The sequence below is a fragment of the Podarcis erhardii genome (genome assembly GCF_964252035.2).
Source record: "Podarcis erhardii genome assembly, chromosome: 5".
Taxonomy (NCBI): domain Eukaryota; kingdom Metazoa; phylum Chordata; class Lepidosauria; order Squamata; family Lacertidae; genus Podarcis; species Podarcis erhardii.
This window is the reverse complement of record NC_138509.1, coordinates 68,416,346-68,429,504: the sequence shown is the minus strand read 5'-3', so window position 1 is coordinate 68,429,504 and position 13,159 is coordinate 68,416,346. Positions and strand designations below refer to the sequence as shown.

The window sequence follows — 13,159 nt, the reverse complement described above, 5'->3', positions numbered from 1 at the left end:
GCTACTCAGTGTTGACTCCATTGTGGAAATGACACAAGTTAATTACTTCATCCCTCACCACAACTCTTAAGATACCAAAATGGCTTTGGAGTATTGGAAGTAATGACTTTTCAGCTATGGAAAATGGAAGTGCAACCTTTTGACAGTAATTAACTCATGTCACGGCTATAGTGACAGGAGGTAAAGAGTTATACATATAGAAAGGATTGGTTCCTGAGGGGAACACTATGAAATTGAGACTTTATCTTTTTTTTCAAAGATACTCTGATGAAATCTGTGGGAAAAGAGTTCATATAACCTGCTTACTTCTCTGCCTGTCTTTGCCACAAAATGATTGTTGGTAACTAAAGAGCCAAAGGGAGCATCTAAACCTTGGCATTATTGAAGTCATCATTTAGTAAGAGAGGTTCTTTGCCACACTGGCAGATGAACTGTTATCAGAACACAATGGCCTCTTATAAAACTAAAAGACTGCTGCCAAGGAGTGCTATTATTAAATATAACAATGTGATAATCAAACTTAATCTGATTTTACTGTCTGAAAGCTCAGAAAAGAACTGCAAACATTAAAGAAGAGGAACATACTATATTCTATTGGTTATCACTACCAATACTGAGACACCAGGTACTGATGCAAATGCTCTATGAGACCTTTTGAGATGTTACACATGATCCAACAAAGTTTTATCACTGTCAATTTGTGTATTCAAGAAGTCTGCCTTTCATAAACTGAAAACAAGGCATATACAGCAATTCCTTATTTTTTCTACTCACCTGGTCAAGACAAGCATTACCATACATTACTACCCCAGAAGGTCTATAAGCTGCTCTATTTCAGGAGCACATTGTAAATAAGTCTCAAATAAAATCTGTATGGAGGTTACAACCTCATGAGTAGGGAGGTCAAGCACTGATAGTAGTACTGTGTTCTAAAAAAGCAGCTTGATGAAAGCAGCTATACATTAGCGGATCCTGACGAAGCTTCTACTAATTAAAAATAAATACTTGTGGGCAATGTATTTTTGAAAGCCACAGTGCACAGGATGCAACACAACCCTCTTACTACAATATTTTCTGTCACTGTGCATCAGCAAACCCACCCACCCACCTCCTGCCCCATGTATAGTTTGGTATCAAATCCTTGTCAGGCTAATTCTGCCATTTCTTGGAATAGCCACAGCAAACAGAGTGGCACTCACCATGTTTGGCTGGTGCCTGGGACCAACATAGAAAAGTATATTATAAGCAGCTGCTTATAACTAAAATATTTATAGCTCAGCCATCCATCATAACAACAATCTTAGGGTGAAGTAAAATAAAACTCAATTTAAAACAACAAATGTATCAATAACCTACATAACATTAAAAAAAATCATGCAAATAATGACCCAAATGGTTAAGGGCTTTAAAGGTTAACATGATCACTCTAAACTGAGTCCAGATATGCAACGGTAATCAATTCATCTGGTGCAAAATTGATGTCACCTGTTCTAGCCTTCTGGACAGTGCGAACATCCAGGCAGTCACATTTGGCACTGATTGAGACTTCCAGTCTTCTAAGGTAGCCTCACAAAGTATGGATTTAACTAGTGCATCAAATCTAGAGTTTGATATAAGTGTGGGTCACTCTGTGTGGCTTATCTTACATTTTTAACAACGGGTGTGGGGGTGGGAAGAGAACAACTTTAGGAAGACTGCATTTTGTGTACACAGTTGATTCCAAATGGAGTATCGGCAGTCCTGTATTTCAACTGGGAAGCACATGACACATTAAGTTCCATAAGGATTGGTTCTTATAACAGCTGCCAGCATTTCAGTATACCTTATAATATAAATAATGTTATCAAATTAAAAAGTTATACCAAAAGACTGTTAAGAAGCAATACCTTATGAACAAATACGTTCCCTCAATCTTGCTTATGATATTTTCATGAAAGGTGTTAGACACCTTTCATTTCATGATGGTAGACACAGACAGACTTATAAGCAGCATTATTTTAGTGAGTTCACCTATGGTAAACAGAATTAAAATGTATCAGTTGTAAGAGTGCCCTGCTTCTCCTGTGATCTAAGGCATGTTAAGAAGGCAGCCAGCATGAAACAAATCCTGTTTTCCAGACAAGAAATGAAATGTCTTTATCTTGGAAAAAGACTTTTCTTCACAGTTAGCAGTAATGCATTAAACATTACCTTTGACCTTTGTTTTTATTTTTAAATAGAATTCATCCCGATTTTTTCTTCTTTCTTTCCTACATTTTCTCCTACTGCTAGTATTACTATTTGGGGCATGAATGGATTTTGATCCCGATTCTCACAAAACTGCAACCTAATAAATCCTAGAAAATCTGGAAGGTTTTTAACCTGTTGGACTTGAGGAGATTTCACCCCTCCCATATCCAAGAATCTGCTGATGTTCTCTGCTAATTCTCCAGAGAGGAGGGGGCGGTTTCTGCTCTCTACTTATTCCGCTCCAGCCTCACATCAAAGTGTCAGAGAGAGAAAGACTGAGTGTTAGAGAGAGATCGTGTGTATAGATAAGGTTGCTGCTAAGATGAGCTGCAGACACTCAGTGCAGTTCAGACCTCATTTAGCTCTGTATATAGTTGTGTATTATAGCTGTAGATAGAATAAAGAAGATATTCTACAGAGCTGCTCTCCGAGTCATTTATGCTCTGCTATACTCTGCTGTGCGATGACTGTCTTCTTGTGGAAGTGAATCCGGTGCTCACAACTCTAAGCTGTGAGTCCACAGCACTTTGACCTGTTCCTGTGCAGAAGGTGGTCTCTGGAAGTGCTACCCAGCTCACCTAGCCCAGTCGTGGCTGAAGTGGATGAGTGCAGTTGGTGGCACTGGCTCAAGGGTGATGCTGACAGGACTGTCTGTCCTTCTCCTGCTGGTTATCCTAATTGCAAGGGATCCAGCCTGCTTTATTTATTTATTTATTTATTTATTTATAGAAACCATGGAAATCAATGAATGCACAAAAGGTCATACAAGAGAGATAGAGCAAATAAGTATGGGTGAAAAAGGATGACCTGCTTTTAAAGCAAAGGATTAAGCTTTGAACTTGAACGCTGTTCTGGAAATACAACAGAATGGAAAATAATAACTCTAAAACAGTACTATAGTGATCACAGATTAATGTCCTTTGAAATGTTGGCATTTTGTTTGGAGGTCAGGTTTGGAAATGCAATAATATGACATCTATATGCTGCTTTGATCCAGATTTACTACATAAGCAGCATGTGAATGTGACTGCTGACTTTATTAGACTTTCCTTACATTTTACCAATAATACTTTTTGTACAACCAAAATTTCCTGTCATGAAACTTTGCTCTTCTTTGTGGTTCAAAGAGATGCCATATGTGGTCTTAGTCATGTAGGATCTCAAGGCATGAGTGGTGAGGATTCATTCGAAGATCTATCCCAAAACTTGTTGTCTTTCTGTTTACTAGGGAATAGAATTATGCCAACAGTGCTGTTTTGTTTTGTTTTGTTTTGTTTTGTTTTGTTTTGTTTTGTTTTGTTTTGTTTTGTTTTGTTTTGTTTTGTTTTGTTTTGTTTTGTTTATGGTCAAATCAATGAAACAAGACTGTATATCTGTTAGCCATGAGCAATAGTTGCAAAAAAAGGAAAGTCGGTTTTTTTCCTGCAGCAGAACACAGACAATACAGTCTCTCCTCTTGCATTTAGTGGATTTCATTTATATAACAAAGATATAGTGCGATACAGTGTCCCATAATGAAGAAAACTGATACAAGTAATAACAACACAATCCTACCCCATCTGTGTTGGTGCCTGGGGTTGAGTTAGTTAGAATGGCATGCAGACTTCTTCCTACCAGCTTTTGCCAAGGACTGACAAAAACTTGTATGGGCATTTGTATTTGCACTTTTCTGATAAGTAAAAGAATTCATATTTGAAAATAAGTAAATAAATAAATGTCCTACAACAGAATTTACCAAACAAACTCAGTTAGGTCTTCTGTTTATGGAATGGGCCTTTTCGGCCCCAACTCCCCCTGTGCACCAAATACACACCAAATTGGTTCAGGGGGGTCAGGAGCACCCCCAGAACAGAGCAGAGGGGATGGTGATGTTCCATTTGGGAAACTGAAATGCTTATGTAAATGGAATGTTTGTAATAGTGTGACATTGAATTCCACTCTTTGGATTTATAAATGGATATTACTTTTTACTAATTAGATATCTTGTCTAAGATAAGTGCTTCCCATTCTGTGTAAAAACAACCAAAATGTGGAGATGGATTCTTATCTTTCCATTTAAGCACAATTTGAATTCTACTTGCTACCAAGAAGACAAAGATATGAACATAGCTAATTGTGGAGATTCCCTCTCCATCCAGAATTCCCAGCAAAAGTGCCCTAGTCTCAAATGGTGAGGGAGATCCTGTAACATTTGGGATATGTCTTATAATTCCATTCCAGAATCTCATCACCAGTAGTGAAGAGAAAGAGAGAAAGAGAGAAAGGGAGAAAGGGAGAGAGAGAGAGAGATCTTGCCTTGTGGCACTTAAGCAATAATTAGAATGCTGATTGCTCATGAGAAACAGTAGGTGTGGGATTTGGTGCCAATGAGATATTACATTAAAAAACATTTCTCTAATGCCTTTTAAATTGGAAACTACAGGTTCAGTACAGAGGAACAGAGAGCCAAATCTTAATCCCCATTTTGTGATCCAAGATCCTTCATAATTAAGGTTCTTTGGGAGATGAACCATTAAGGTTTATTAAAATCACAGATCCATAGAACTACTATATACAGTATAAGCAATGCTGAGATAAACACAATTTCAGCCACAGTTATAACAGAGAAAGCCATATAATCATGAATTACTACTCCACCTGTAAAATCCTAACTTCTTATAAAGACATGAAGTTATATGCCTAGGATTAGAGTTAGGTGAATCTATCAAGTTTGGCCGCTCTCAGTTTTTCCTTTTTTGAATCTTAAGTTCAATTCTCCATAATTCCACATCAGCTAGTGAGTTGTTATTTTTTTAAAAAAGTTTTAATGAAAATTCACTAGCATTTTAGTACAAATTTCTCCTAAAATGCAAATTTTTGCAAAGGAATTTTGTCTAATATAATGCATTGCTTTCAGTAAGCTATGCTTTTTTATCCATACTTTATCCTAATAAATGTATTTTTGTATACCCATTACTTGGCTGGAGAACTACATTGCAAAATCATCTTCAATGATGGCTGTGTTTCGGTTTATGTATTATTTCAAGAAGCGTGAATTAGCTAACTTTCCTTTAAATGGAAACTGAATTAAGTTTGCCCTCATCCCTGCCTAGGAGTTGCAGTTCTGAATGGGAATGTTCTATCTTTTATTCTAACCATTTATTTTGCTTGGCAGAGTTTACGTAATGCATAACAGGCCTTAAATGGGCTGTGTTATGATATGAGTGTAAATCCATTACCCTGGGTCTCACCTTGCTAGGTAAGCATTTTATAGCCACAGAAGGGACTCTATAAAACTCCTTCTGTACAAAATCATCTAGTGCTTTCTGCCAGTGCTGTAGTTTTTTGGTGGAATGCAGATGGGGATGGTCTGAAAATAATATAACAGCTGCAGAAATATCACCATCGTCACAGCTCCTCCAATGTCATCAATGATGCATTCCATGTACCTTGCACCTGCAAGTTTTTTTCTTAAAATCCTGGCTGTCCTTTAAACTTATTACTCAGTTGGTTAGAGCGGGTGCTGATAACACCAAAATTGCAGATTTGAGCCCTGTATGGGACTGCTGCATGTTCCTGCATTGCAGAGGGTTAGACTAAATGATCCCTCAGGGTCCCTTCCGACTCTACAATTCTATGATTTAGAATCCTGGATAGTTGGTTATTGGAATATGCAACCCATAGGTATTTCCAGTGCTTTTTGTTCTGGGGGGATGCAGGGATATGCATACCCCTAAACATTTTGTGAATCTAAGTTTGGCCTCATTGAGGGGCAGTATTTCAATATGAGTAGGAAAATGAGAGTACCCCTAAACATTTTTTTAAAGAAAAAAAGCACTGGGTATTTCCAAGCATCCTTGATCCATTTGTAGCTAATCTTGTGTAATTCAGCTTTCCTTCCTAGCAACTTCTTGTTGTGGAGGGAATTCTGAGATTTGTGGTACCTCTGGATGGGAACGAGATCCGTTCTGGAGCCCTGTTCGCATCCAGAAGTGAACGCAACCTGCATCCACGAAAGTTGCGATTTGGCACTTCCGCACATGCTTGTGAAGTCATTTTGAGCGTCTGCGCATGCGCGAGCAGCAAAACCCGGAAGTAACGCGCTCTGTCACTTCCGGGCCGCCACAGAGCACAACCCGAAAATATTCATTCTGAAGCTACTTCAACCTGAGGTATGACTGTATTCTAATTCTAGCTTTGTTTGCATCCTCCTTCCTGCTAAGTGCTACAAGAACAACACTGAGATGGAGAAGGAGGAAGCTGCCACACAGAGTCATCTCCCGGACTGGATGCCAGAGGACAAGAAGGTGGGGCCTGCCTAAGGGAGCTCATGGATCGGCCTCCACTGAAGGATGCAGATTCCTTTTCCTCCTCTGCCTTCTCTTGATAGTCTTTTCTCCCTCTCTGCAGTCTGCTCAGACTCTCCTCCATCTTCAAAGAACTCACCTCAGAATTAATTCCCCAGCTTTTTAAACCAACCTCTTGATAAAGCAGTTTCTAAGAACCAAAAGGAGCCAGGCTCCAGTCCATCCCACAAGGCTGCAAAAGTTTAAATTTACTACCACTTTAGCGGGGGGTGGGGGGGTGGGATATTATGCATTGCCAAAGAAAAGAGGATTGGCATCACCAAAAGAGGAAACAAACTTGCATAAATATTGCACATGGCAATTTATATGAATAAATTTATATGAATATATTTTATGCAAATTTAGAAACAATCACTGTCATAAAAACAACAACCAACAAACCACATCTGACCAGCAGCAGCTTGTGTGGTGGGCACAATGGGGCTTCATTGCTTTCCTGGTTTCCGTGCCTTGTTGCTCATTACTGTGAACGGGGTGGGCTTGGCACATTAGGATTCAGAAGCAAAGAACTGGCTTCGTCACAGTGCCTGCACCATGCTCCCTGCTGCATTGGTCCTCTCCTCTAGCATGGTCTGGGAAGGTGGAAGGGCAAGGCAGCCCCACCCATGCTGCATCACCAGCCACTACTATCTCTGACCATAGTTGGAAAGACATCAGTGAATAGTGTGCTAGCTTTGCCAGCTGGCTAGGTGCTGCTAACTGTTGATGTGCAACCTCAAGTCTCCGACTCTCCCTGCTTACTGTTCTTCATCTTTAAACTGGGTTTTCTTTAAATAAGACCTTTAAATGAGACCTTAAATGGGGCGCGGGTGGTGCTGTGGTCTAAACCACAGACCCTAGGGCTTGCCGATCAAAAGGTTGACGGTATGAATCCCTGCGATGGGGTGAGCTCCCATTGCTCGGTCCCTGCTCCTGCCCACCTAGCAGTTCGAAAGCATGTCAAAGTGCAAGTAGATAAATAGGTACCACCCCAGTGGGAAGGTAAACAGCATTTCCGTGTGCTGCTCTGGTTTGCCAGAAGCGGCTTAGTCATGCTGGCCACATGACCTGGAAGCTGTACACCGGCTCCCTCGGCCAGTAAAGCAAGATGAGTGCCGCAACCCCAGATTCGGACACTGATCAGGGATACTGACCAGAAACATTTAAGATTTTGTGAAGTTAGCAGAACATAAGGAGTTTCTACAACAGACACATAACTAGTTCCTATAGGGCTGCTGGTGGTGCTTCCAGTTTGGTCAAAGAACTATGCCATCAGCAAATAAGCTAATTTTATGACAGTTATCCTCAATTTGGATTCCCTTGGCCTTTGCATTGCCTTGGAATGTCATACTCAAAGGGAAAGTGGGCATCCCTACTTGCTCCAACAATTGATCTGAAATTTTCCACACTGGAAGTTATTAACCTTTGCTAAGAGCATCAAGCTCTGACTTCCCAAAGGCAGTCCATTCCCAAATTCTTCTTTTGCAGTAAGTTAAAAAGACAACCTTGAGGCAACCTGCTTCCAGGCAGTCAAAAGCTTTCCCCACATCAAAACAACAAACAGTACGTCTCTTTTCTTGCTCAAGTTATGTCCAATATTTTTGTCACACTGTTTGCAAAATCCCCCCTACTATAAATCCATTTTGGGCCAGATTACTGCATGAACACAGCACATTGCTCAGTCTTTTTGCAAGGAGGGAAATTAAAGTACTTGCACCGCGATTAAGCAGCAAATTATGGAAATAATGCCAGAGAAAGGAAAAGGAGAAGTCTGTTTTCTTGGCAACTTTGATGGAGAGCCAGTTCATACGGTTGCAGTGGCATCAGGTTAGTGGGAAGGAAAATACAATGATTCCAGGTGGTGGTACTCAAAGGGATAGTTGCAACCAAAACTGTGAAAGCAGACTGCAGGTGAGAGCCTAGTAAGTCTTATAAGGAACCTAGGGAGTCAGGCAAGGTAGGGAGCAGATGTTGTTCTGACCAAAGAGCAGGTGGGTGTTTTGAAGGTTTATAATCAATATGCCACATTACTGGTTCCCCAGGTCACCTGACTGAGTCAGCTGGGCTCTGGATACCCTAGACCTCTAGTTGCTCCTTCAGACCAGCTGCTTTAGTGGCACCCCAAAGGGCAGAAAACTAGATGACACTACCAGAGAATAGGGCTCCTTTTTAAAAAGTTAGCTTAATACATTTATATGCTACTTAATCGTTTGCATATCTAAGTGACACACATAAATGAAGCCATTCAGAATAAAACATTGAAATCAACCAAAAGAACAAACAAAACCCCAAACTTTTGGCCAGGAGCTTTATTGGTCGGGCAGTAAGGAGCTGGATTTGGAGCAACCCTATGACACTTTACTCCAGTGGTACCTCTGGTTGCGAACGGGATCTGTTCCGGAGGCCCGTTTGCAACATGAAAAGAGCGCAACCCACAGCAGCGCATCTGTGCACGAGCGGGTTGCGATTTGCCGCTTCTGCGCATGCATGTGATATCCTTTTGCGCTTCTGCTCATGTGTGAGTGGTGAAACCCGGAAGTAGCCCTTTCCGGTACTTCCGGGTCACCGTGGGACATCACATGAAAGAACGTACATGAAGCGGACGTAACATGAGGTATGACTGTATTCCTGCGCAGCCCTCTCTTTAGATCTCTAGGGTGGAATCTACATACATTTTTTTAAAAAAACAACACGCTGTGAAAATGCTTTGAAGTTTTGAAAAATACACTGAATTTGGCATCGCTCACCTTCACCATCTAGTGCCATATTTGTATATTGCACTTTGCAACACATTTAAAACATTTTATTTGCAGCTGTATAGGTGAGTCCTAACTCTATATCCTTATCTCCAGAAACTGTTTCTTTTAAAAAAAAACAACACAAATGAAATCATTGGCATTTCTGAGACCACATAAAGACTATACTCAGTGTTGTTGTTCTGAAGCATAGTCCACACACATACACACATGATAGGACCTTGCTTTTGGTTAATTTTACTGAGGTTTTTTTGTACAGTAGATGTCCTCAAATCTTAATTTACACATTTCAGTCTTCTACTTACCTTGCCAACAAGCGCCAACAGTAAGTTGCATTGCTATGTGTGATGGATGAATAGGCCAGTCATTCGTTACAAGGTAAGGTTCGTACGTTGTACCATCCATATACAAAGTAACTACTGGGAATTCAACATTTACGACATAGTAGTGCCATTCTTTATCACAAATCTAAAGAGAAGGAAAGGAGAGAAAATATACTTAGCACCTGTTTTTAATGCGCAGAGTCTTGCAACGCCATCAAAAGGACCTTTTTTTTTTTTTTTGACCTTTGAAGCAAAGTATCAGTGATCTTGTGGCAGTTCATACACATGCATTTTAATACAGAACTGTGATTTACTTCAAAGTTATTTCCCACATCAAACTTGTCCAAGCAAATGAAAAAATATTCTGTCATTAAAAATAAAATAAAATAAAATGCAAAAGCATTTCAAAAGTCAATACCACCCCACACGCTTAAAATTTTACTCTTATAGTAATTATACCCTCTCAATAATCAAATGCCAATTTCGTTACCTTTTAGAAATAGAATGCAGCAATTGGGCTTAATAAACAGCTAGGAGAACAGCTGCAAAAACTTTTAGGCATTCTTCCACTGTGTAGAACAGGCATGCATAGGAAAGGATACAGGCTCTGCCCATACCCACCTCTTCATTCAAACACTAGAACAGATAGGCCAGACATACTGCCTTTCTTATTATTGACTCCAGCTGCAGAAGCTGAGGCTGAAAAGGCCAGAGACTATCTTGGCTGTGAGTTCCGGAAGACCTGCTCCTCTGCCTTGAAGGCCTTTTCCACCTGACCAGGGAGGGTGGAGCCCTGACTGACTCCAGCTGCAAAAGCTGAGGCTGAGTTGGGGTGCTGCTGCTGTTGGTTTTTTGTATCTTTGTGCGAGGCTTTGGTGTAATTTATCTTGAAAATGTTCAGTTTGTATTTTTTTATGCTTAATTTATTGTTTATGACTACATTTGTTATGTTGTAGTTATGTATTTTTACATGTTGTAAGCCATCTTGAGCAAGGTTTGAACTGTGGAAAGGTGGCATACAAATAAAATTATTTGCACACACACTTAGGCCTCACCTATATGTTTAATGCAGCATCATACCACTTTATAAACAGTCATGACTTCTCCCAAAGAATTATTGGAGCTGCAGTTTTATACAGGTGGTGAGAGTTGTGCCAAGGCCCCTATCCCCCTCCCAGTTCCCAGAGTTGTTTAATAATCAACCTCCTAACAGCTTATATCACCTTTAACAAACTACAGTTCCCATAATTTTGGGGGGGAAAGTCAAGATTGTTTATAGTGGTATGATACTGCTTTAAATGCATGGCGCAGACCTTATACATAATGCATAGAAAACTTAACACAACAGATCCACTGATGTAATTTTTGACCCTTGTAAATTTGTAGTTGGAATGCTTTGTTGTTTTTCCTGTTCATGCATAGCTCTCCTTCACTTACCTACCCTACCCTATTCCTAGATTTTTGTTTAAAACAAAGAACAAGGAAGAACAAGTAGAAGGAGGAGCTTTAGGGAGAATATTATAATGGAACTACTGAAAATCACAGCCTAGTTATTTTGAATACATTTATAAAATCCTTAAAAGCCCAGAAGAAGACCATCAGTACAATTATTATTATTCCCGGGGATTTTTTCCAGCCGGAATTCACTGGAACTCAATTCCAGCACCTCTCAGGTGGGGCACCATTGCCATTCTAAGAGAACAAGGGAGTGAGGACATGACAGGGAGTTCTAGCATGTCACTGATTGTTCCTTATCTTCTTGTTCTGCGTTACTGTGTTTTGGGTTTGGAATTAAAGAGAAGCTGTGAAGAATAAGAGAGTTTACATAAGATATTCATTAATTTTAAATACCCGTTTCTTCTTACACAAATCCTTTGGGTATCTTGTTCTACCTTCTAAAATTTACCACTATAAGTTGCAGTGCCAGTTGGGGGCTGCACTACAGGCATTTGCTAAAATTAGCCCATAATAATCTATGGAACTAATGTGAAGAAGCTACTAGACTGTAGAGCATACCATCTGAAAATATATCCTTTGAGACTATAGTTTTGCTAAAAGAATTCTGGCAATCTAATGAGTTAATGCTATTCTGCCCTTCCTTTTTCCGTTATTTATCAGATTCTCTCTTTGATTATCTAGCTCCAGTCTCTTTCTACTATCTTCTTTAACTGTTGAAATGAAAAACACCTCCTATTCAGCTCCTGCTGAGCATAACAGCATCCCTTCTCTCTCTGCTTTGTTGACTTCCCATCTGTTTTTCAGATCTTATCCGGCAACATATCTTTTCACAATTGCCTTTACCTTTACTTCTCTCTTCCACTGTTAATGTTTTTTCTCCCCACTATGCACCTGCAGTATTTAATTCTTTGAAGTACTGCAGTGTATAATTAAGGTTAAAAATACAGAGAAAATAAATTGCGGTATTTTTACTTTTTTTTATAAAACAGTTTCCATACAATGCCAGTTGCTGGCTACTGTATAAAATAACTGGCACAGTGGGGCTGATTTGTCTCCCTTGAACTCCTGCATTTAAATCATAGCAAAATGCATTGAAAATTATAGAACAATATCAGTGCAAAATAGCTCTTCAAATGAAAAGGAAGCTGCAAAATCAGCAAGTCTAGAATTCTGTGCTAAAGATCCACTAGATAAGAAAACCCCCAGCCTATACCAAATTTCCATACCACATGAACTGAAGTGCAAAGACTATTATCAATGACACGCAGAGCCATGGAAAATGAGAGGGAATCTACACTGAATAAGTAATTCTTTTAGGTGCTCTGTGGCAAAGAAACATCACATATTCTTTTACTTGCCAGCTGTGAGATTGAAAAGTGTTTGAAGACATCCTTGGTCTTCTCTTTCTTGCACATGAAAGCAAATACACGACAATTTAAATTACTGCAAGACAATCGAGGACATCCTTACTGCAAAACCTATACCCTCAAAACTCTGGAGATCCTTAAACCAGGCATAATCATACATCGGGTGTGGGGATACTCTGGCCCTCCACACGTTGCCCTCCATCCCTGACCATTGGCCATGTTTACTAGGGCTGATGGGGATTTTAGTTCTGCAACATGTGGAGAGCCACCTGTCATATATCAAGCTCCACTTATTATAGTCATCACAAAGCCAAACATGTCTTGCTCTTATAGTAGTATATCTCCAAAACTTTACTGCAAGGACAGTAATGAGTAATGGTGTCAATGCAGCATCTGCACGCCCCCCCCCCCCAAGATGTTTCTATCCAAACAATTTGTGGGCAGGGCTGCGTAGGTCCTGCCCATCAGCAAAGGCCCAGCTTCTAATATTCTCCTTGCTGTCCTTTCAAGCTATTTGTTCCCAACAGCTCAGTGACATTGCAACCAGTAATACTTTTTGTACTTTGAGCCACTATTTATGATCAAGATGGTAATGGAAGAGAGTATAACACTCCATTTACAACAGAGTAATATCAATAGCAAGCACAGACCTCTGACTTGCCTGAATACTAATAGCTGCTTTATAGGCACCACCATGTGAC

At 39.9% G+C, this 13,159-nt stretch overlaps 1 protein-coding gene across 1 annotated transcript in view; it reads right to left on the bottom strand.

Moving 5' to 3' along the window:
* CLSTN2 (calsyntenin 2) overlaps nt 1–13,159 on the bottom strand; it is a 323,329-nt gene that overhangs the window by 23,040 nt on the left and 287,130 nt on the right. Inside the window, exon 9 of the mRNA XM_081861525.1 lies at nt 9,616–9,778. Coding sequence (XP_081717651.1) covers nt 9,616–9,778 — 163 coding nt within the window. The remainder of the gene's footprint in view (nt 1–9,615; nt 9,779–13,159) is intronic.